This window comes from Grammomys surdaster, unplaced genomic scaffold, assembly GCF_004785775.1.
Source record: "Grammomys surdaster isolate TR1022 unplaced genomic scaffold, NIH_TR_1.0 334, whole genome shotgun sequence".
Lineage (NCBI taxonomy): Eukaryota > Metazoa > Chordata > Mammalia > Rodentia > Muridae > Grammomys > Grammomys surdaster.
In genome coordinates, this window is record NW_021604753.1 from 3,988,015 (window position 1) to 4,013,783 (window position 25,769).

General features: G+C 40.5%; 2 protein-coding genes across 3 annotated transcripts in view; both read right to left on the reverse strand.

Annotated features, from left to right (window-relative positions):
- Atf7ip2 (activating transcription factor 7 interacting protein 2) overlaps nt 1–11,901 on the reverse strand; it is a 37,062-nt gene extending 25,161 nt beyond the window's left edge. Inside the window, exons 1-2 of one of the 2 annotated variants that reach the window (XM_028778353.1) lie at nt 11,782–11,901; nt 2,998–3,152 (exon numbers count right to left, since the gene is read on the reverse strand). In XM_028778353.1, the coding sequence (XP_028634186.1) occupies nt 2,998–3,142 (145 nt within the window). In that variant the 5' untranslated portion in view covers nt 3,143–3,152; nt 11,782–11,901. The remainder of the gene's footprint in view (nt 1–2,997; nt 3,153–11,781) is intronic. The other variant, XM_028778354.1, reaches the window with a different exon arrangement.
- Nucleotides 11,902–18,690: 6,789 nt separating this feature from the next.
- Nucleotides 18,691–22,921, reverse strand: LOC114630287 (60S ribosomal protein L39-like). The gene is made up of 3 exons (XM_028778421.1): nt 22,831–22,921; nt 22,617–22,699; nt 18,691–19,059 (listed from the first exon to the last, which is right to left on the reverse strand). Exon 3 carries the CDS (start codon nt 19,028–19,030, stop codon nt 18,875–18,877), a length of 156 nt encoding a protein of 51 aa, XP_028634254.1. The 5' UTR covers nt 19,031–19,059; nt 22,617–22,699; nt 22,831–22,921; the 3' UTR covers nt 18,691–18,874.
- Nucleotides 22,922–25,769: the final 2,848 nt, after the last annotated feature.

Genomic DNA, 25,769 nt, shown 5'->3' on the forward strand with positions numbered 1-25,769 from the left:
GTTCTTTAACAAAGAAATCTTTGGTAGGATTCTGGTCTTAGATATAAACCCTTTCAGTCTTGTTTTACAGGATATCCACTGAACGAGGTGGTACACAGTTCAAATTACAACATTTGGGAGATAGTAAGGATCAAGAATCAAGGCCAGACTGAGCTGTATGAGGCCTTGTCTCACCAAAACAAAATATACGAGAAAAAAAAAAAAGCCTGCCAAATATATAACCAAAATATAAAAAACAGAATGAGCAAAACCCCCAAAACATAACCCTAAATGAATTGTATAATTTAAACCTTTATATATAGGCACCTAAGGAATCTATCACTTTGATGAAGTTATTCAGCAATTTAAACTATTTTGTTTAAAATAATTATTCCATACTTTAAACACAAACAAATGATTCTATATAGTGTGTGCATGTATACGTAGTACATAATGTATGTTTGTGAACATGTGATCACATTAAGTGTGGAGGTCAGAGGACATCTTTGTGAAGTCAGTTCTCTCCTTCTACCTTTATGTGGGTTCCTGGAATTAAACTCAGGTCACCAGGCTTTGAATGCGCATCTTTATCTGCTGATCCATCTTGCTGGACCTAATCAGCATTTTAGTCAACCAACATAAATATCCTACTTCTAATGAAATTTATTTTGTTATTTTATAACTCCAAAGCTTCCTCTCTTAATTGCTTGTTTTCTCTCCTGGTAGCTCTTTGTAGTTGGGCATATATATAGACAGACACTTATGAATTAACTGCATCTACTATCTCTTATTTGGCAAATGATCTATAAATCAATTCTATGGAAAGAAACAGATTCATCAACAACTTAATGTACCTGTTCTCTAGGGGGACTTACAAAGTTCCCAAAAGGAGCTATTGGCAGTTAATGTTTGCAGAAAGAGGGGAGACACTTAATTTAGTAGTGTATCCACTAGTAATATTCCCATGTTCCTGTAAGCAACACTAATTAAACTCACTGGATCACAACAAACACCCATGAAAATATAAGAGAGATTATTTAGTTTCAACCCTCTTCCTCTTTTGTTGTGTTAGAAATCAAAGTCAGGGTTGATCTATATTCTCAGCCTGAAGAGGAAGGGAATCATCAAAAAGAGGAGTAGAGATGGTAATAAGGTTGGGACCAAATATGATCAAAATACTTTATGTATGTATAAAAATGTCATAATGAAACCTGTTATACACAATTAATAAATGCTAAATAAAAATCTATGATCTAATAAATGAAATCTTAAAATAACAAGTGACACAGTTAAAATGAACTACCTTTTGAGATTTTCTATACTTTCATGGAAAAAGTGATTATCCCTTTTTTGGAGTAACATTTCACTTTCCTTTAGATATAGTGGATATCATTAAATTGAATCAAGGTTGCACTAAAGCTGCTACATAGGTATTTGTAGTTTGGCTTTGGTGTCTTTCTCTCTGTGGTAAATCATAATTTAACTTGATGTGTAAACAGACTATAGCTGACTTTTTGGTGGAGGGGGTGCTGAATGTTATGTCTCATCAGTGTATCATGTGTGTGCCTGAAAAGCACCTGCAAAGGGCATTAGATCCCCTGGACCTAGAGTTATAAGTGGTTATGAGCCATCATCAGAGTGCTGGGAATCAAACTGCATCCTCCACAAGAGCAGTCAGTGCTTTTAACTGCTAAGTCAGTTCTCTAGCTTATATAACCTACTTGTATGGACAAGCTGTTTCAAAACTCAAAGGTGATTGAATGATTAAGTAGAACAGATGCATACTAACCAATCAGGTTGCTTCTCCTCTGTATCTCACTTCTTTTTCTTTGGCTATAACTTTAACCTGCCCACACGATAGGAAAGTTTGTTGTTGTTTCATGTAGCCCAGTCTGTCCTCAAATTTGCTATGTAGCTGAGGATGACCTAAACCTTCTGATCCTTCCTCTTTACTGCTCTGGATAACAGGCATGTACCACAATGCCTAATTTATGTGGTGCTGGGGATTGAACCCAGAGTTTAATATACAATAAGCAAGCACTATGTCAACTGAGGTACATACAACTCCATACTCCAAAAAGAGCTCTTTTCAACAGTATTTGGTCCTGCCCGTTGACCACTCTAGCAATGGGAATAAAGCCACTGATTACAGTGACTAGCCATAATTTTCTCATTTAACAACATGTTTCCATCTCAGAATCAAGAAGAGTTCCCAAGCAAAGCAGTATGAAAACACAGCCATCATTTACTTTTTGTCCTATCTGTATGTACCCTACTTTTTTCTATGTTTCAGACTTTAAAATCCCAAGGAAAGTGACTATTTGAATTTCTTTAAAGGACACAGAGGCATACACTTACCATTACTCCTATCAAGGCCAAGTAAGAACAGCCACTTTGAGTACGCACATGTTCACAATTTAAAACGCCACAGTAACAGATCCCACTACATTCTTCAGTTTTCAAAATGGCACCAGAACAATTACTTGAGCAGACTGAATTCGCCAAGTTAGGTGCTTTCTCAAGAGTCTGAACTTAAAACATAACTTTTACTTTTATCATGAGACTATGAAATAGCATTCACTTCTAAACTAGAAACCAATTTTGTTGATTCTCTTGTTGTCTAAAGTATTCTAAGTTATAACACTCAATTTAACAGACGGCCACAAACTTTTTAGTATAAAGTTATAATTCTCTTCATGTCCAGAAAAAGATCTTGATACATTCAACTCCTGTTTAAAATGAGTTTCAAACATGTTCTGCATCTCTGCTGCCTCTTGTGTGGAGTATTTGCTGGAGGAGTCAATAGCTGTCCTTGGCTTTGTGCAAGGCCATACGACCTGTTCATCAGTGTTTCCTGATCTTGTTTCTGAAACAACTTCTACTGTTTTTATTAAATTCTGGGAAAATGTTATACTTTTCTGTCAAAATATTGAATTTTCAAAGAGTTAAATGGGGAATCAACATCTTCAGAAATAATATACTTGCTAGCTATAAACCCAGGATTTAAACTCTGATTACCATTAGGAATACTAGTTCCAATTGTTGTTTTTGGGGCTTCAACATTCTTTGACTTGTTCAGGATCTCCAACTGCTTCCGGCAACTTGTAGCCATTGTTTTCTTGGCCTTTAAAACTTTCTGTCTTTTTCTGTCGGGGCTTTCCATATTTCATATCCTAGAATTTAAAGTATATATATATATGTGATACTTTGTCTCAAAAAACAAGATTTAAATATATTTTCCCAGTGAAATAGTTATTATAATATTAAAATAATACTGAGACTATCTATCTCTCCATATTTATTTCTATTTGGAAATTATTTCTTGACAGAAATAATTAGATCTAAGATTTTAAGTAGGTCATACTATAATGAAGACAGGATCAAAAACCAGGAAAAAAACCCTCACATACAACCATTTGACTTGTCTCAGAAGCGTCATCTGGACAAAAGAGAGAAAGACTAATAATACGAGTATTAATACAGGATTCAGGCTTACAACATAGGTATAAGGGGAAAAAACATACTTTAATCCTTACCCCATACCTTATCTTAAAACCAATAGCAAAATAACATTAGATGGGTTACATGACAAAAGTTTTTGAAAGAAAATCACACTATATATTCATCTGTAGAAAGGTCTAAGGCATAAATAAATGTAACAAAGTGTGTCCATTGGGGCTGGAGAGATGGCTCAGCATTTAAGAGCACTGACTGATCTTCCAGAGGTTCTGAGTTCAAATCCCAGCAACAACCACATGGTGGCTCACAACCATCTCTAATGGGATCCAATGCCCTTTTCTGGTGGGTCTGAAGACAGCTACAGTGTACTCACATACATAAAATAAATATTAAAAAAAAGTGTGTCCATATATTCACTAAAAATCAAGTACATGGAATAAGTTGATAAAGAAGAAAGTAGGAAACAGTATACCTGTCTAACCTAGCTCCCCAGTAGGTAAAAACCTCAGACACAGAACAGGTAGACATGGTGACACCAGATTTGTGGGACAGTAGACTGTGCCAGGAAACTTGGTAATGTTGAGCTGGTCCAGAGTCTCCAACACGCAGGCACCTACCTGAGACAGTAGGTGGCTCCCTGCTACCTATTACCTAATAGATGGCCTGTAACAAGTACCATATTTCCCACATAGGAAATATGACCTTTGGTCACATAGCCCAGAACAGAATTCTCCATGCTAATGAGGTATCTAGAGGCCCTGAAGGTTTAGCCAATAAGCTTCCCTTCCCTGAGGAGGTGGTATGTATCCACTTTCCAAGATGATCAATAAACATTTTGGAACCAAGGACTGTCTCTTTCATCAAGAACTGCCTTGCGGAACATGGAGAAGGCTTTCATCTACAGAGCTGAGCCATCTAAGCCTCCCACAGAATGCTCCTCTGAATTCCTAGACAACTGCTGCTAAGCTAAGGACAACTGCCAATGAGCTAAGCCAGAGTCCCATTTCCCCAGCCCCAGGCTTGTCCTCACCCAAGGGCCTAATTCCATTCCCAGATCCCCTAGACCTAGTGTTGTCTGGATATCCAGGAGTTTGGGAGTCCCTGGCCCAGGCTCTTCATCATAGGCCCAAGCACCCCAACCCTCTGTTCCTGACTTTATTGGAGGAGGAGTATCACTGGAGGTGGGCTTTGAGATTTCAGAAGTCCAAGACATTCTAAGTCAGTTCTCTCTGCCTCTTCCAGTGCAATGGCTGCTTGCATGTGCCCATGCTGCACAGTGATCATCGACTCAAGCCTCTGCAAGTATAAGCTCCAAATAAACACTTTTATAAATTGCCTTGGTTATGGTGTTTTATCATAGCAATAAAAATCTAAGAAAAGTTGTTATCAGGAGTGGGGTATTGATGATACAGGCCTGATTATACTGCTTTTTGGAGGACTTTGGACTAGGAATTCAAGTAAATGCTGTAAATGGGACTTAACAGACTATCCTAGTAGAAACTTGGAAGAGAGTACTGCTGAGAGCAATATGGACTACTGGAGGTTCATATGATAAGGTTTCTGATAGGAACAATATTAGCAACTGAGCCAGAAACTACACTTATGATAGTTTGGCAAAGAACGTTATCTGCTTTTTGTCCATGTCTCAAGAATCTTCCTGAGGCCAAATTAAAAAGCTCTGGACTAGCTTCCTTGGCAGAGGAGATTTCAAGACAGCCTAATAATAATTATTGAGTGGTTATTCATCATCACTCTTAGGCATGCTTACAATGAAAAGGTACAAGCCAGGCAAGAAGAAATTTTAAAATGTACTGTTTGAATAAAAAAGGAAATACAAAATGTACCATGTGAACCAAAAAGAGTGCCAGGGAATTCAATTTTGGAGCCAAGATTTATGTTGAAAGACATTAAGACCTGCTGTGAAATGGAATAAAGGGAGTGTGCCCTCTTCATGGCAAGACCCCATACAGCTAATCCTGCATCTTGTAAAAAGAACAGTCCTAAGGGGTTTTTTGCTCCTAAAAAGAAACAACAAACACAAAGATTATGTACACTAATGGAGCAATGATTCATTTCAAGCAGGCAGCTGAACTTGGCAGTTTTGGCCATGTGGTTCTGTATTTAGAATCATGGAGGAAACAGGAGATGAGTGGGGGAAGGAGATTGGGAATCTTCCTTTGCTGCTAAGGAGAATCACCTTGGCCAGACATTTGGCAAAAGAGTCCCTACATGGAGGCCTTAGAGGCCATTTTGCAATGCTACAAAAGGGAACCCTGAATTGTACTGGAAACTCCAGGATATTAAGGTGTCAAAGCCATGAGCTGTCTGCCAAGGAAAGCTTCACAAAAGGAAAAGAACCTGCCCAAGAGAGAGAAGTATGTGTGTAACTGAGACACCTTGAAAATAAATAAATATCACACACCAAACTGATCCAAAGTCTACACAACCTAATGACCTCATATACAATCAGTCCCCTTTAAAAAAAGAAAAGGATATAGTAAAAATTCTCAATGAAATAATTTGACTTGAGGCTTTCCTAACTCAATCTTATCTATTATTAGAGCCCTATGCAAGTTTTCTTTTTTCAGTTTTAGTAACTCATGTCTCTTTGGGAATTTTTCTATTTCATGTAACAGCATAGCACATAATTGTAGTTATTTCTTTGGAATAGGTTTTAAAAAATTTTTACTTTTATGTATATGAGTGTTTTGCCTAAATAAATGTATGTGCACCATTTGTGTGTCTGGTGCCCCTTCATTCTTGCCTTACTTAGTAACGAGCCTGAATTAGTTACTTGTTGTTGCTGTAGTCAAGATCTGACAAGAAACAATTTAAAAGAGGAAAGGGCTATTTTGGCTTACAGTCTCAGGGGTGCAGCAGATTGTGATGAAGAGGGCATGGAGGAAGGAGGATAAAATAGCTGATCACACTGGCCAACATTTAGAAAACACAGACCAGACAGAAGTTGAGTTGAGTTATAAACCTCAAGGTTCATTCTCAGAGACTCTGGTTAATCCTACAAGACTCTATCTGCTAAAAGATTCATAACCCTCCAAAACAGAGCTAGTGGGTGGGGACCAAGTATTTAAATGTAAGAGCTTATAAGGCAAATGGTTCTCCATCTGTGGGCCGTGATAGGGGTTACCTAAACCACATACTCATTACAATGCATAACAGTAGCAAAATTATAGTTACGAAGTAATGAGAAAAATAATTTTATGGCTGGGGGGGTCACTACAATATGAGGAACTGTATTAAAGGATCACAGTGTTGTGAAGGTTGGGAATCACAGCTATAAGGGACATTTCACATTTTGAACAACAACATTCATTCCCTGGCCCATAGATAGGTCATTTTATAATATAGAATGTAGTTAAAAATATCATAGTTTTTAACAGTCCAAACACTGTTCAAAAGTACCAATTTCTTCTTAGACTAGAGCCAATCGATCTTTTGTTTGTTTGTTTGAGCCAGAGCCCTGACCAAGATGGAACTCACTACATAGACCAGACTGGCCTTGAGCTTAAGAGATCTACTTGCCTCTGCTATACCACCACGCCCAGCTCAAGGCAATCTCTTAATTGTGAGTTACTGTAAAACAAAACAATAAAACCAAACAAGTTACCTTGCCACAAGACTCCATGATCCCTGCACTCTTACATCCTCCATACCTGCAAACCAGTGTCACGAGGGCAACACTGTCACATTCTGCTGCCACTTTGGAATGTAGCCTCATCCTTTTTATTATAGGCCAGTCTGGTCTATGTAGTGAGTTCCATCCTGGTCAGGGCTCTGGCTCAAACAAACAAACAAAAAATCGATTGGCTCTAGTCTAAGAAATTGGGGTATCAGATCTTATTACAGATGGTTGTGAGTCACCCTTGAGGTAGTCACATAACCTAGTGGTCAAATTACAGATTAAACTTCCTCTATTCCTATAAGGACATGTCCAGCAAGCACCTAGAATTCCTCTTCATGCAAATGAAGCATTCCCAGTACCTCAGTCCCAGCCAAAGATGTACACTCACCCTCAAGACTCCTACCTACTCCCCAAGGTTTATATAGCCCTTGTGCACCCCCAATAAAGAGAGCCGTTTCACTGAAAACTATCTCTGGAGATGGCTATACCTCCCCTACTCAGTACTGACAAGATCCTGCTAACCCACCCTCCTGGCTAAGCTTCATTTCTTCCAGTCCAGCCTGGTGCAAAAAACAGTGCCTGAATACCCTAAGGGCAGAAGCAGACCCAGAGTGCAGTGTCAAAGAAGATCACAAGAGATCAGATCATGAGATTCACTGAACTGGAGTTGATTCCTTGGGAAAACAGGTAGTTATAAAATACCATGTAGGTACTGGGAACCAAATCCAGATCTACAATAATACTCTTAACCACTGAGCCAGCTCTTCAGCACCTAAAACTGCATTACTTACTTATTCACTTAGTGTGTGCTCCAATGCCATGAAAAAGTGTGAGTGTATGTATGTCCTGCGTACACCTAGAAGTCATAGGACAACTTATGGTAGTTAGTTTCTTCCAGTTATAGGATATCTGATTACTGTACATAGAAAACCTAATTGTTAGCAAAATATAAAAGCTTAAATAGATATTGTATTTTTCAGATGCCTCTGACTTTTTGCTCTGCTTGACCTCAAACTAACACTGGCAATCTGCTCTAACCTTCTGGCTCCTCATTCTCTGGCTCATTCTGTCTTTACCTGTGTCTAACTTGTTCTTTCTTCAACCTGCCTCTGTAAAACTATCCTGGTAAAACTTCCTCTTTTCTCTCTCTCTTTTTTTTTTCCTGGTTGTTCTTATCAGAGTTGGGCATATCCTGTCTCTGACTCATTCTGTCAAATCTTTCTCTGATTCATCACTTTGTCTGTCACTCAATTAGACATCACATCCAAATATGGCTGCTTCCTTCTACAAACTAAGTTTACCTTTGTTGTTTGGGATTAAAAGTCTGTACTAAAGACTTGTCTGTATTCCAGTCAGAGAGATTACAGGTGTGTGCTAAGAGCGGAAACACAGCATAACCAGAAATAGTTTTTGTTTTGTTTTGAATAAATAACACAAACTCATAATCAAAATCCCTGCAATATAGGATGGCCTTGAATTCAGAGATTTGACATCCTCTACCTCCTCAGTGCTGTGATTAAAGATGAATGTTATTATATCCGGCCAATAAATCTGTAATTTTAAGCACATCACCTTTCACATTTCTTCAGTTACAATTTCAGCTGTATCTCTTCATTTCTCATATAGTTAGCCCTTCACATACCTGTGGGTTTCACATCTATATCTTTCCTAATAAAGAGTTTGGGGTATACGTAAGACTGTACCTCCAAAGAATAGCTGATCTGCAATCACAACACTCAGGAAACAGAGGCAGAAGAGTGGCTATTTCTGAGTAGCATGGAGGAACTCATTTGTTTTGTTTCTGCATCTTCTATTTTTGAGACAAGATTTCATGTATGACAGACTACTCTAGAACTTGCAGCAGACATGCTACATTACCTATTAAGCCTTGGTTTTACAGGCATGAGCCACCACTCATGGGGCATTGTGGTTTGGTTGCTTTCTTTTCTTTTTAAGACAGGATCTCATTATGTATCCCCAGCTGGCCTGGAACTTGACATGTAGAACTGCTAGGAACTCAAGAGATCTGCTTCTATCTCCCAAGTGCTAGGTTTAAAGAGCCCCACACAACACAATTAAAGCAAACAAACAAAAAATTTTCTACCTTTTGATGTTTAGAAATGGAGTACTAGAATAACTCTCAGCAAATTTGTTGGGTTTTTTTTGTTTTTTTGTTTTTCGAGACAGGGTTTCTCTGTGTGGCCCTGGCTGTCCTAGAACTCACTCTGTGGACCAGGCTGGCCTCGAACTCAGAAATCCACCTGCCTCTGCCTCCTAAGTGCTGGGATTAAAGGCATGCATCAACACCACCCAGCTCCTCAGCAACTTTTACCATGGCTACATCAAGCTTTTCTTTTCTTTTTTTGTTTTTGTTTTTTTTTTTGTTTGTTTGTTTTTTTCGAGACAGGGTTTCTCTGTGTAGCTCTGGCTGTCCTGGAACTTACTATGTAGACCAGGCTGGCCTCAAACTCAGAAATCCGCCTGCCTCTGCCTCCCAAGTGCTGGGATTAAAGGTGTGCACCACCACCGCCCGGCTATCAAGTTTTTTCATAACAGTACTAGACACAGTACTGCCTCAGATGTGCTTTTTCATAACAGTACTAAACACAGTACTTCCTCATATTAATGGAAATTATAGAAGTGAGTGCTCTATACAGCTGGTGACTGGACTTAGAACCACAAACCTCACTTGCACCTGTAATTACTCACAGTCAAAACTTAAAATCGTATCTGATCATCTTCTCTTTCTCTTTAATTTGGTGAAATTTGGTGGGAGTGTTTGTGTTGTAAGGATTGAATACACAGCCTCATTTATGCTAGGCATAAATATACCACTATGTTAAATCCTCAGCTTTTACTATTTTGAGACAAGTCCTTACTATGATGTCCAAGTTGACCTTGAACAAACTCTGGAGTGTTCAGGGAGGTCAACTATATGATCCTACTGGTTTACCCTCCTGAGTAGCCAGATTTACAACCCTTAGCTCCTTTAAACTCATGTCTTTTTTTTTCTTTAGATATTGTATAAGTACAGAATGGTTTACCTATACTTATAAAGATGAGGAAAAAACTATCCAGTTCTATTGTCATGTGTGCTATAGGATAGGTCCTGGTTTAATTCTTAGAAAGTAAGATAGCTCAGTAGGTTAAAGACCTTGCCTTGTACTTTGACTTCCACACATGAACAGGGACATATATGTGCACACAAACACAATACTTTTATTATTATGTATATATTAGAGAACTATAGTATAAATGCATGCAGAGATGAAGGAATATTAAATTTACCAAAATTCAAAACATTAAGTAGCAAGGAAATATAATGGAATTGAAGACTGACATCAAGTACAGGGTCAATAAAGTAAGCCAAAATAACCAAGTTACCTAAATTGTATTAGTTGTTAAATATGTTTTTAAAATGTTCTGCTTACATATTTCTGCTGAGGTAAGAATTAATCTTAGAATATAGTTATCTAAATCCATGCTAAGTTAGGAAGACTAACTTAAGGTTAGATTCATCTTTTCTAAAAATATTGAGGGATAAACAAACTAAGATAAAAGGCAACAGTCACAAGACTTCAGTGCATGCAATTAATCTTTCATCTCATTGTGTTTCACGTTTGATTGATTGTCTCTGCTTTCGAAGTGCTGGAATTTAAATCGTGCCTAATGGAAGTCAGTTTTTTAAGCAGAGAGACCATGTTGTTTCCTTTGTTGAGACACATTCTTTTACTTGTTTGGCAAATTGAAAAAAAAAAAAAAGATGAGAATAGTAAGAAATTACTACTTTTTTCTTCTGTTTTTAGGCACCATAAAAATCAACCTCTATCTGAAAGGAATTCAGCATCAAGTCACTATGTCCTATTGTATTGAGCTACTTGAACTATAGTTACAACATCTAGTCAATGTATTAAGAAAAACTTTGCTAAAACTATCTTGGTCATGTAGACCAGCCATAAATTTCTATACGATGTGTCCAAGAGCATAAGGCTATGCGAACTGCCTGACAGCATGACTGCTGTTTGTCTGCTTCTGTAAACAATGCTTGCTTGCCCCCAGCAACACCCGTGGCTGTCTTTTGAGGTCCTTTTGGCTTTAAAAATCTTAAAACAAATTCAAGGTCGGGCTGTCCCTCAGCTCCTCTGGTTGGGGCAGCCCTGCGGGAGGTGAATAAAAGTTCCACAGAATTTGACTGATTCAGGCTTGATGGGGGGCGGGGTGTCTTTCTTCAGTTACTCCATACCACCACCTAGCAACCTTGAGGTGCCAGGTGCCAGTCTTTATTAGCAAATTGGTCTAAACCTGTTACTCTCCCTCTGGTGTCTGTCTGCCTAACACAACCCAAGACGGCAAACTGCATTTTCTTTTCTCCAGAGCAAAATGACCCCATCACCTAACACAGACATCGGGAATGGGCTGCGCCTCACCAGTTCACCTGTGGTACCAGAGAGCAAACAGCACAAGCCAGCTCCCCACCCCCACCCGCGTCGCTCTACCTCAGGCGGCGGCCCGCGAACGCTTCCGGCTTCCCGACCCCCGACTCTCCCTGCGCTCCACAGGGCCAGGTCCCTTCAGGTCCGGACGGGCGCCTGGTGCACACCTCATCCGGCCTCCGAGCGCCGAACGCCGCCATGAAGCCGGCCGCTCCGCCAACCGCCTCCGTCTCGGAGCCGTGGTCGGCCGGCCGGCCGCCCGCAACGTACCTGGAGCGGCGGCGTTCCTCAGCCGCCCTCAGCCGCCCTCAGCCGCCCGCAGGCGGAGCTGAGACCCCGGACAAAATGACTCGCGGGTCCGCCTGGAGCTAGACTAAATCTCCTTCCCTCCGCCCCCGGGCCGGTTGCCAGCCAATGACAACGCGAAGCTCAGAGAGCCCTGCCAATCACAGTGGCGGTGGGCGGGGAGCAGCGCGGCTGAGGGAAAAGTAAACGGACTGGAGGTGCGTCGCCGGCTCCTGACAGGGAACTTCAGACCGGATGCTTAGCCGGGCCTGTGAGGCAAGCGGGTGAGGGAGGCGTGACACGAAGATTTCGATGGTGTTTGGGAAATTATTACTAATGAAACCTTCTCCACAGAAACAAGGCCCAGAGGAAAAGAGTTGTAGATTCCAACTGTGACAGTTCGGCTGGCTTGGAACCCGGGATGGCGATTGGCCAGTGACCTGTGAATTCCAGATACACAGTGGACTCAAGACTCTGCTGCTTCAAGGACCCTTCACTGACATTCTGTGGAGCCTTTATTTCCATAGTTCGGTTCAGAAAAGAGACTAGGAACCATGAAGTGTTTCTCATCACTATGGCCAGATATGCTCAGGAGACACAAAGTCTCACAGCCAATGGGGGCTCTTTGCAAAATGTCCTTGACTAGGTCAGCCGCATTGCGGAGGTGCAGGAGGAATCAACTTGCAGGCTGTCACAGTCTTCTTTTACACACAGCCCACCGCAGGGCAGTATGGGAAAGTCCATTATTTGCATGCTATGCCTAGATGGTCCACTTCCTTAATCTCAGCAAGCAGAATGTAGGGAATGGCTTATCTGAGTGGGTTAAAGATCAGTCTGGGGGAACTCCAGGGTCACCAATCACAAAATAAATGAATAAAAATCGCATTACAGTAACATGTATTCTTGTGATGGTTTATATATGCTTGGCCCAGGGAGTGGCACTATTAGAAGGTGTGGCTTTGTTGGACTGTGTCACTGTGGGCGTGGGATTTAAGGCCCTCACCCTAGCTGCCTGGAAGCCAGTATTTCTGCTAGCAGCCTCCAGATGAAGATGTAGAACCCTCAGCTCCTCCTGCACCACGCCTGCCCGAATGCTGCCATGTTCCTGCATTTATGATAAAGGACTGAACCTCTGAACCTGTAAGCCAGCCCCAATTAAACGTTGTCCTTTATAAGAGTTGCATTGGTCATTGCGTCTGTTCACAGCAGTAAAATCATAACTAAAAACAATTCTGATTGCTGAGTTGGGTGTCAGCTGCTTAATATTTTCTATGTTGAGTGGCCCTGTGGGCAGAAATGGTTGAGCAGTTTAGAACATTTGTCCTCATGCAGAGAATTCAATTCCCAGCACTACACATAAGGCAGTTCACAACTGCCTGTAATTCCACTTCCAGAGGATTCAAAACCCTCTGGCTTCTGAGGCAACTTGCATGCATTTGATACAAATAAATTATGGTAGAACACTCACACATTTATAAAAAAATTTAAAAAACATAGTCTTGCTATCTAGGACTTAAGAGTTAATATGTGTGTGTGCTTCAACAAGCCAGATTTTTCTACTTATCCTTTTTTTTTTTAAAGATTTATTTATTTATTATATATAAATACACTGTAGCTGTCTCCAGACACACCAGAAGAGGGCATCAGATCTCATTACAGATATTACAAATGGTTGTGAGCCACCATGTGGTTGCTGGGATTTGAACTCAGGACCTCTGGAAGTGCAGTCAGTGCTCTTAGCCACTGAGCCATCCCTCCAGCCCTTTTCTACTCATCCTTAATAAGCCAACTAAGGGAGCCAAGTACATATAGAAAAACAGGAAAAGATTTATTCAATATGGCCACATTGGGAAGAGGGACAAAGAGATCCTGAGACTCCTCCAAGTCAGTCTTCAGGGTATAATGTGGAAACTGCTGTGTTAGCTTAGTTCTGTGGAACAGGCAGGAAATTGACTGACTGGGAGAAATAATCAAACAATATATGAGAAAGCCATAAAGCTGTAAGTCAGAAAGCTGTAGGAGACAGGTTCCAAGGCTGAGTCAGATTTGGTCAAGCCTGGTAGTTAATAATGTCTTCTTTGGGAAGAATATGCCCTTAGGGCCTGCAGTTGTGTAATAGTTTCTTCCAAGACGGAAACATTCCATTTTGTTGAGAAGCTTATCAAAGCAAATCAAAATAGTTTCAGGAAGTTCCTGAAACTGACTAGATTTACTAGGCCCCTCTCTGCCAAAATAAGCATTAGAAGTTAAGAGTCCCTGTGAGACTATCTGAACAGAACTTCAAAGAAGATTCAAAAAAAGCTCTTTCCAATATCCCCTACATAACTGATTCCTAACCAAAGTTCTATTGTCCCAGCACTTGGGAGGCAGATCTCTGAGTTCAAGGCCAGCCTGGTCTACAAAGCCAGCCCAGGGCAGCCAGGGCTATTACACAGAGAAACCCTGTCTCAAGAAACAAAACAAAAAAGCTTCCTTTTTTAAGAGTTGTCTTGGTCATGATGTCCAAAGGGGTTGGTGACACCCCAAGACACTCCAAGACCAAATTCTCAGCACAAAGGAGATTTATTTGCTCCAGAAGGACTAAAGACGGGGTATAAGAGACAAAGACAGGAAGTAGAGGGTGAAGGAGAGGGAGAAGGGGTATCTATCCTGGTGAGGGGTGTGGGAAAGGCAACAAAGGACTGCCTCTGGATAGAGGGAAGACAGATGTGGCCCATAGGCAAATGGTGGTTTATAAAAGTAAAGGGTGAAAGCCCATGTCAGGATGAGGTGTTAAATTTTAATTGGGCATGTTATTTAGGTGAGCAAAAGGAGGCTTCTGATTGCAGGACTTCAGTACTTTGAAAGCTAGACCTTAGTAGTCAGCCTTAGGAGGAAGAATTGGCCAAATAAGAGAATAGTCCTTGGTGGCTTGTGTTAGGAATGCAATTTAAGGTTTTAGCAAGGATGAGGGAATGGGGGAGAAGGGTAAGACCTGCCAGAGGCAGACTTGCCACAATCGGGCTGCCTAGAGTTCCTTCTTCACAGCAATAGGAAGTGGAATTTTTTTTTTCTGAGACTCAGTTATGTCATGTGATTTTTTTTTTTCTGGAAGCTGTCTTATGAGAGGATGTTTTGGCTGAAGTAGACACATAGGAGGATGTTTTGCTGAGAACAGACAGGTGTTGTTTGTTTGTTTGTGTTATTTTCGGAAGCAGCCTAGAAAAGGGGCATGTGATATTTCGAGAGAACAAATGCTTGAGAGAACACATGATGTTTGGAAAGGGTATAAATATAGCCCAAGGGACAGTGGACACTATATGGTATTGGTTCACCTTGTCACTCTGCTTGCTGCTCATCATTTGTTGTGCCTTTGTAGACGGAAGTGCATCAGGAAACTTCTCTATTTCAGCAGCTTCTTGTGGCTTCCATGGACTCGGGCTAATCTGCAGAACCTCAGCGTTTCTTCTTAATCAAACTGCCATTGCTGACTGATGAAAGGTGTTTGTGAGTGATCAAGCTACTGCAGCTAAATCTCATGAACTGAACTGCTAATATCCTGACAACACAGCTTGTATTTCCTACAAAAAGAACAAAACATTCCATTCCTAGAAAAGAACTGGTTTGGTTTGAATATAAATGAAATTATACAATATGTACATTTTCTTTTATGCAAAACAACTATTTTGATATCAAGTCATGTTGTACCAATATATCAATAATTCATTCTTTGTACTGTGATTTTTAAAAAAACAATTCTGTTACATGGAGACATTCCAGGTAATTTAATTTTAATTAAATTAATTTTTAAATCTAAAAAAAAAAAAAAGAACAAAACAAAAAAAAAAAACAAAAAAAACCTATTTCTAAACAGGTCAACATCCTTCTTTGCCCTACTAACCTTTCCTTTCTACTACCTCTGCTGAGTTGTGGGCTAAAAGGGAAGTTGAAGCATTTAAGTACACTTATTAAAGTAAGGTTTTGAAACACATAAGCCTACAGGATAGAACAATGGCTAAGACAAAGTATTATTGTTATGATTTATTTTACGTTCCAGCACCTACGTTACTGGCTTACAATGGCCTGTGTGAATAACCATTAAATGATAGCATTAAGTATGATTATGTTTATTTTATGCTAACAAGATTATGATGTCCAGATAGTACTACAAATTAGTATTATGTAGACTTACTATCTATAGTCACCCATGTCTTTTGATTCAAGGAGATAATCCTCAATAATGTGGGTGAGCCTCAGCTAATTAACTCAAGGCCTTAATAACAGAAGCAGACTTGCCAGGTTACCAGCACTTCTGCCTCCACATTTTGCTGACTTTCTAGGTTGCTAGGCTGCCATACAAAGCTCAGAAGACTACAGCATCCATTTTGGGGTTTTTAGTTTGCTTTTTTTTAAATCAGGGTCTCACTATGTAGCTCAGGCTATCCTAGAACTATTTATTTAATTCAGGCTATACTGGAACTGCATAGACCACGTTTGCCTTGAACTTACAGAGATCTGTCTTTCTCTGTTTCCCAAGCAGTGGGAATAAAGATGTACACCCCTATGCCTGGCTCACAGCATTGATTTTTTTTTTTTTTTAATACAGGTTTTTTTCCCCCAGGTGCGCACCTTTAGACTCAACACTTTTTTTAAGATTTATTTATTTATTATATATGAATACACTGTTGCTGTCTTCAGACACACCAGAAGAGGGCATCAGATCTCATTACAGATGGTTGTGAGCCACCATGTGGTTGCTGGGATTTGAACTCAGGACCTCTGGAAGTGCAGTCAGTGCTCTTAACCACTGAGCCATCTCTCCAGCCCCACAGCATTGATTTTTGAATCTGTAGATTTCTCTCAACATTTTAAATTTGACAGCCCTCTCACAACTACATGAGTTAACTATAAATCTCTTCATATATGTACATGTAGTATTTACTATACTAGTGTATATATTGGTTCTGTTTCTGGAGGGAACTTTTTATTTTTGTGTGAAGGTAGGAGAAGGTGGATACATGTGTCAATGATACATGTTCTGAGGTCAGAGGATAATTTTGTGGAATAGATTCTACAGATCAATTTCAGGTCACCAGGCTTTTGAATAAGTGCCTTTACTCACTGAGTTATCTCACTAACACTCTGGGGGAATATTGACTGACAGAATTCTAAAAATCTAAATATAAACGGAACTGTCATGACTATTGCAGGTAAAGGGATAGGAATGATCTGAACTCACGCCCTAGATAAATCCAGGTATATCTGGAAATACAAGCCTTTACTTACTACCTTGCCATAATCGATCACTGGAATGTAATGTAATGCTTAATTTTTTTTTACTATATTGTATACTGCCTTCTAGGTATGACACGGCTGTTGCTCTTATGCCCTTAAGAAAATCTGGACAAGATCATGCCTGCTATTACATCATTTACTGGGGACAAGTTCATAAGGCCATATTCCTCCACAAAGATACAGTTAACAGTTGCTAGGGAAGAGGGACTCGTGAGGCCCCTCCCTTCCCTGAAGAGGTATGACAGTTAATTAACCGTTGTGGGGGTAGGGGTGGGAGCAGGGAGAGCTTACAGGGCCCTACTCCACTAAGGATCTTTTAAGTTAGCAGTTACTGGGAGAGTTGTTTTTCTTTAGTGGTGTAGATGCCCAAAAGTCACCTGTACTTCTGTAAGTAACTTCAATTGGACTAACTGGTTCACTAAGCTATGCCTGGGTGAAAGTGTTGTTTTCATTATTGGTGCCCTATGTGGAATGAATAACTTTTGTTTACACCTCCTCGGAAAAAGTTTGTAACACATCATCAAGCAGATAGTAACTATTAAATGTTTGTTATGAAATGCTTGTAAACCTATTTACACCAAAGGACAGTTTAGAAAGCACTGACAGGAAGGCAAAAAAGGTTAGTGAAGATTTCCATGTAAGGTAAACACTTCAGGGCTGACCACCTTTTGGCAAATAAAGTTTTGTTATAACATAGTATGCTTCTTCATACATGTTAGATCAAGATTGAGGGAGGCAACTTGAAAATAAAAGAAAGCAAATAAACATCTCCAAAAGCAGAATCCTTCCTTTAATCAGAACAACAGAAGAACTACGGTCACTCAATGGGAGAAGAGACACTGTCCACATGGCAGAGGGGTTTTGTAGTGTACTAGGTCACTAAACTATAGTTACATTATGTTGTCAAAGCATTCGTTAGAAAAACCTTTAAGTGCTAAAACCTTGTGTAAACTGGTCACAAACACCTGCCATAAATTTCTATATGATGTGTCCCTGACCTCAAGGTTATTAGTTAAGCCTGATTCTTAACTGCTACCTCCCTGCTTTGTGTATCCCTTAGGCACAGTAATTAAAACTTAAAACAGTGCTTTGGCTCTCACAAAAATTGCAAAAATAACTAAGAGATTAAAGAGCACCAGAAGCATTTACAGAGAAGTCAGAAATGTGCCAACAATCTCATTACAGCCTTGGCCTGGAACTAGCTTTGTAGGTCAGGCTATCCTCAAAGTCACTGAGATCCGCCTGCCTCTGCATCCTGAGGCAAAGCCACTTTTTAACATTTGTTAAATAAGATATAGATCAAGGACCAGGGAACAATTATTGATTGAAAAAGAAATAATCTAATTTCAATAGTCACATGAAACAATAGAGAAAATAAGTCTTGACAAATAAGTCTCTTTTTACTTCTGTCACTCAGGTTTGGAGTCCTCCAAGCATTCCAAGGTTGAGGAAGGAGGATCATGAATTTGGGGGCAGTCTGGACATGTCTCAATCCCAAACTACCCAAACAAGATCCAGGATATAGCTCACTGGGATATCTATATCACCAGGATATAGAATACTTATCTATTGTGCAGATGTTCCTGAACCACAACAAAGTAAGTTGTAACACACAAGCAATTTTTTCTTCTAAACAAAAGGTTTCACATATTTATTACTAAACTACTGAATGAAACCAAAAGAGCATAGAAAGAAAACTTATATTCCTAATAAACACACTCAGCTGTCCAGACAATGGTAATGTTGCAAACTCGATACAGTAAGTGAATGGTAACCTTCAAACAGCATAAGTACATGTGGTTCCTTATAGACCCAATTTGGTTCGTCTCCAATGTCTCCGCTTGGAGTTGTACATGATTTTATTGCCAGTTTTCATCTGAATCCATTGTGGGATGGGACGATTTTGCTTTTGTTTCTTGGCCAGGAATCGCTTGATCCTGAAGGTCTTATGAGAAGCCATGGTGAAGAACCAAGTCAGACAGGCACACACTGAGTGAAAGAGATGGGCAAAAACTTGTAGTCATTAAAACAAGACAACGAAAGAGGCAGTCAAAAGAACAAGCAAGTGAAGCGTCCACAACAGTTGATCCAGATATGGTGGTTACACACCAAAAACTCCACTAAGATCCAACCAATGAGTGAACACATGGTCCCCAAGGTCATCCTGTGCTATGCGACCTGCCCTAAAAAACAAACAAACAAACAAACAAAAACAGAGGGAGTGGGGAGGGAAAGGAAGCTTCTCAATCAGTCAATTTAGTCAGGCAAAGATTTTGATAATCAGAAAACGGTTTGTACTAAGTAATTTTCTTCAGAAATCAAGAAACTGCAGAAATATATTCTAAGAATGACCTAGGAAACTTGTCCTATGCTGTGTAGGTTAAATAATTTCTTTTTTTTTTTTCGAGACAGGGTTTCTCTGTGTAGTTCTGGCTGTCCTGGAACTCACTCTGTAGACCAGGCTGGCCTCGAACTCAGAAATCCGCCAGCCTCTGCCTCCCAAGTGCTGGGATTAAAGGCGTGCGCCACCACCGCCCGGCTAAAGAATTTTATAATCGTACTCATTTTAAGTACTTTCTCAAAAAGTATTACCTGCATGTGTATTATTTTTTGCTAGTATTTAAAAATATTTTGAGTACTAAAATGATCCACTATTTCTTTATTTTTTACTTTACTATACCAAAATTAGTTTTAAAAATATGTCAAACAAGCAAACCACCTAATTTTGATAATGCAATGATTCAATTTTATTTGAATAATTCAAGTTTGCTACAAAACAAAAAGATGAGCCAGGCATGGTACTATATGTATGCCTTTAATATCAGTATTCAGGAGGTAGATGTAGAGGCAGGAGGATCTCTACTTCAAGGCCAGCCTGGTCTATCTACGTAGCAAGATTCCAGTCATCTTGCCTCTGAGGGCTATAAAGTTAGAATCTTAGAGGGTAGAGTCTTAGGGGGTAGGGTTGGGAGGAGAAAGATCATTTTTCTTTTTGTTATCAAAATAATAATGCTAATGCTAATAATAATAATAATAATAATAATAATAATTTGGTGATGTAAAGGATAGTTGAAAAATAGACAGACAGGAGACTACTTGTTCTTCCAGAAGACCCCAGTTCGGTTCTCAGCACCCACATGGCAGCTGACAAACATCTGTAACTCCAGTTCGAAGGGATCTAACACCCTCTTCTAACCTCTGTGGGACCAGGCTCAAACAGTGCATGTACATATATGCAAGCACTCATACACATTAAAATGTAAAAACAAAAGTTAAAGGAGGCAGAGGTGCTGAAATCCTCCTTTATCACAAAGGTACCTTCACCTAAATAACTTTTCCCACACTGAAATCATGACCTATTTTATCTTTGAGATTTTATATTCACTTCCTAACATTTTCCACCGGAAAAGAAAACCAACTGATATACTGAGCACAGACTCCCCTAATGTGCCATCTGTGGTAGATTCACTAAGAATTCACCCCACCCACCCAGACATCATCATATATTTGAATGGCTAGTCATCAGGGAGTGGCACTATTTTGAAAGTGATTGGGAACAGCCTCATTGAAGGAAGTGTGTCACTGTAGGTGAGCTTTGAAGCCCACACCAGACCCAGTGTCTATCTCTGCCGACAATGAGGCTGTAGCTCTCAGCTACTCTTCTAGCACCGTGCTCTGGTCATGATGATAATGAACTAAGCCTCTGAAAATATATGCAATTCCCCATTTTTATAACAGTTGCCTTGGTCATGGATCTCTTCATAGAGATAGAACAGGTCTAAAATGCAGCATTTGAAGAGTTAGGAAGCTCAGGGACTACAGGTCAGGATGAGCCTTAGCATGGGGAAAAACTAACAGGATTAAATTAAGTGGAATTAACAGCTTAGCTTGCTACATTGATGTCTATATGTAATCATAACCCTTGGGAGTTAGGGAGTTAGAGGTAAGAGGATCAGTAAGTGGTTCAGTGTCTGGCTGGACAGTATGACATTTTCTTCTTTCTCCCATACCCAAACAAGGAAGAATGGAATTAAATTTCACCTTTCATTGATCTCAGAGATCTACTTATCTCTTGCCTTCTGATTGATAGGTGGGATTAAAGGCTACCATGCCTGGCTTATGGTTTATTTTGAAACCAACATAAATCTAGTCATTGTAGCACTGTTACTGTTTAAATTGCTTGTGAGAGGGTCTCATGTAGCTGGTATGACCTCAAATTCTCTAAGTACGAAAATACTCTTTAACTATAGATCTTCCTGCTTCCCTGTGCTAAGTTATTCCCCGTTGTATAAAATAGTGACTTTCAGCCTGTCCTTACCTGGTGTGCCACCTGAGAGTAACCTCAGTGGCATCTCCTTTGAACACAAAGATACCACCTACCATTAAACTACAAAAAAGATAACAGCATATGAGGACCATATGGGTAACAAATGCATAACAAAACTGTCTCAAAATAAAAGGCCCCAAACATACCAAACAAAAGCTTTAACAACTTCAACTGGACCCCATTTAAAAAGCCTGCCATGGTGACAGTACCACTGATGTGTACCAAGCATGTGGGTCCAACAGGGAACTTCCAGCCCTGTGTACTGACCAACCAGATCTGGCCCTCCATCTCATCTAAAAAGTCCCATGCCTCTATGGCTTGGATTAGTCTATCCTGCAAGCCTCCAGCAGTTGTACAGATGTGCTCCTTAATATTGTATTTGACCGACTGCATTGACTGTTTGCATGGTTATCAGCCATTGGAGTGATTCTACTATGTATCAAAAAGTATAAAAAGTTGTCATCTCTGCCTTTATTTTCTGTTTTACTTTGATTCAGACTCCTGCTTGATTTTCAAAGGCATGGTAATCACTCAGAGTATCCTTCTTCCTGTACCACCTCTCTCAAAACCGGTGTTGGCAACTAGGTAAGTTTAAAACACTTTGGAGGACACTGGAGTCAGGACCCCCAAGATATACATAATCAACCTTGTAAAGCCAAGGACTGAAACTGCAGTACTCTTTAAATACGAGTCACAGGAACAGGACCTGAGTCCTATCTCTGGCCCCATGGGAAGACATGGTAACCTGAATTGTGTAGAAGGTTCTAACTAGGTAGCTAAATCCTGTTCAAAGCCCCAAGCATTTTAACTGTCAAAGAAGACACTAATACACAAGGGGCCATCACTAGTCCCTTCTGTAAAATAAATCTAAACGGGGCTGCGGGGCTGAGGCTGTAGCTCAGGTGGTAGTTGTGTAGCACACAGGAAGTCCTAGGTTCAGTCCCAGCACTGTGTAAACCGGCTGTGGTAGGAATTGTAATTTCAGCGTTGCAGAAGTAGAGGCAAAAGGATCTTTCTCCTCTACATAGTGAAAGTAGAAGTGGATCAAGAGGACAATATCATCACTGGAAATGTTTGTAAGGGAAACAAAGGGGCTGAAGAAGGGAGAGGTGGGAAGGGACTACAACCTGAACTCAGGAGATAACCAGCTACAAAGACCTAAAAGGAAATTGCTGGGCTTTGTAAAAACAACTAATTGCCATATAGTGTTTCCTCTTACCTCCTCCCAGTGAGTCTAAGCCGGTGGGTTAGAATAACTTGGAAAGGCAGGGTGGAGTTGAGCGCCCGACTCTGCCAGATTTCCTAGAAAAACAAAAACAATACCGAAAGAGTTTCCTTAGCAGTGAAGCGCAGGCTTTGAGCCCCAAAGCTGAGGAGGTGGCACGGGCCCAGGCCGCGATGCCACACAGCAGCCCCAAGTCCACCCTACCCACCTGTGAGCCCTGCACAGCGGGAGCCCTGGCCCACACACCAGAACAGCTGCGCCGGCTTGGCAGTTAAAAGAATGGCGAACACCGGAAATCCGGTAAGGCCTCGTGGCTAGGAAGAGGCATTGGGTGTTGTAAAGTACGCAGGCGCAGATTACGTAAAGCAAAGTCTGTAGCGCTAGCTTCCGGGTAAGGAGAATTCCGGGGCTGAGTCTTGGGACCTTGTTCTTGCTAGCCTTCCCAAGATGGCCCTTAGAACCGTTAATGCTTTAGGAGTTTGGGATCTACTATTGTGCAGAACGGAAGTGCCCACCCACCAGTATAACAGGAATGCCGCTTTCCACCCCCAAGACTCAAAAATGTTTACTAGTTGTGAATTATCTGCAGATAAAAAGGTTGCAAACGTGAAAGGAGATAGAAAATAATATGTCATGTGCCGTGGTGGCTCTTATTCATAATCCCAACATTCGAGAGGTAAAAGAGAGGAAAAAAAAAGTTCAAGGTCACTCTTGGCTACACATAGCAAATGCCAAGTCACCCTGAGCTACATAAAACCCTGCCTCGAAAAGCAAAATCACATCAAAGTCACATGTACGATCCATGCCCATAACGAAGTCCAGGAACAAAGATTGACAAAGCTGGTGAAGAATCTGGCAAAGGCTTCTGACCTCAAACCCTTACTTACATAGAACCCACATAAAAGTGGCATTCTGCCAAGAATAGTTCTACAGTAGATTCAGTCACTGTTGACTTGGGGGGCTCTATGGACATGTAATGTCGGGCATTTTGGGCTAAGTTATAGCTCCTGAGTCCAGTGTCAGCCGTGTTTTCTCTGACTCATACCATCTTGTCTAAAGATAAACTGGTCCCTATTAAAGGATAAAAATATCTCCATCTGACACGGAAGCTTTCCACACTCAGATGCTATGGTACCTGATAGCACAGATGGTTCCTATCTGAAACCATGACTCAAAGATAGATTTCAGCACAAATGCTCCTTATCCGAGACTGTGGGGTAGAACCTAAGCTAGTAAGTTTTTCACTGGACCCCATCCTGATAGTTATTTCTGCTTTCAAAGCCCACAGAGCCTCACCCTGCTGTGCCTCAGTGTGCAGCCTTCATTCTCTTGGATAGTTTATCTTTCATTGTCTCTATTAAAGGACAGTCTGTTTCTGGCGAATTGGAGTTATGCTCATGTTTCTTTGTCACATGGTCTCAGGGTTTCTTGGTGAGTAATTTCCAGGATGAAGATTGGTGGAATTTCAAGTCCTGAGCTTTGGGCAAGCTTGGTAATTGGTGGATTTTGGTGGCAAACTCAGGGATTAGTAGGATTTTGTTTCTTGGCCCTTGTGCCTGGGGTCAAGTCAGGATCTGAGTGGATTTTCCCTTTGGCCTTTAACCCCTACACTGCTCAGATACAGATCTAAGCCAATAGAAAGTCTTTCTTAGCTAACTGGTGATTACGCTGGGTGTTCAGGGTCCCAGTGTAACCCCTAGTCTTTCTCAGGATGAACTTTTAAGCACAAAACATATCCTGGGTTGACATACTTTAGTTAACAAGAACAGTTAGCTGGAAGCAGAACTACAGAATCAAAAAAGCAAGGTTATATACATTTATAGACTGTCCTAGAACTATGGACTTTGATGGATTAGGCCTTTATTTTTGTTTGGGAGGGTAGTACTGTCTATGCGCAGAGTTTTACAGCCTGAATGGTACTTCCATCATGGAGTCAGTTGTGCTAAGGTATGGTGACCTCCTAAGTTCAGGGAGCCTGTTACACCTCCTTCTTGTACTAATGTATTTTGCAGCCTATTTCCTTAGCCTTAGACACATCTATTGGTCCCCAAACAATGAACCTAGCCTCCTACTCCCATCTTTGAACACTTGTAATGATTAAAATTAAATAATTTCAGCCGGGCGGTGGTAGCGCACGCCTTTAATCCCAGCACTTGGGAGGCAGAGGCAGGCAGATTTCTGAGTTCGAGGCCAGCCTGGTCTACAGAGTGAGTTCCAGGACAGCCAGGGCTATACAGAGAAACCCTGTCTTGAAAAACCAAAATAAATAAATAAATAAATAAATAAATAAATAAATAATTTCTATTCAAGTATAGTCTCAGGATATCTAAGTATATGGAATAATGTTATGTTCAAATTGGGCCACTAAATGGCAGTGCTCTTTACAATATCCTAAACAGGACTCTGACCTTGTAACAGAAGGATTGATATTGAGTAAGCAGAAGGCTCCATTCAGCATTTCTAAGGACCAGAGTAAAGCAGGTCTCTATTTACCAGGTAAGCCACTACTTCCCTTAGTTTGGATTTCCATTGCTGTGAAAAGACACCATGACCAAGGTAACTCTTATAAAGGAAAATATTTAATTGGAACTAACTTACAGTTTCAGAGGTATAAGTCCATTATCATCATGGCAGGAAGCATGACAGTGTTCAGGCAGACATGGTGCTAGAGAAGGAGTTGAAAATTCTATATCTTCTTCCAAAGGGAACAAGGAGAAGATTCTCAAAGCCTGTCAACACAGAAACACACTTCTTCCAACAAGGCCACACCTTCTAGTAGTACTCCCTGTGGGCCAAACATTCAAACGCATGAGCCTATGAGGACCAAACCTATTCAAACCACTACATCCACCCCAATGGTCAACTCTCTTGGGCAAGGGCATCAAGTTCATGATTAACTCAGTCTGCATTAACTCCAGGGTTTTTCTCGTCTGTACTTCTTCTCCTGGTTCTAACTGTCCCCTTAAAACTGACAAGCCTTTCTCCACTGCCTGGTGTTCTTTGGATTAAAGACAGCCCAGTAGTTTGACTATAAAAATAAACTTTCCTTTCTACTAACAGAGTGGTTTAATTCAGTGGTTTTACTATACTCTCTCAAATGGAAAGGCTGTTTTGTCTTGAACTCAGCTGTTGGTTGTTGCCAAGACA

Excerpts from the sequence above, each read along its gene's own strand:
- LOC114630287 (XM_028778421.1), bottom strand. The coding sequence starts at position 19,030 with ATGGCTTCTCATAAGACCTTCAGGATCAAGCGATTCCTGGCCAAGAAA.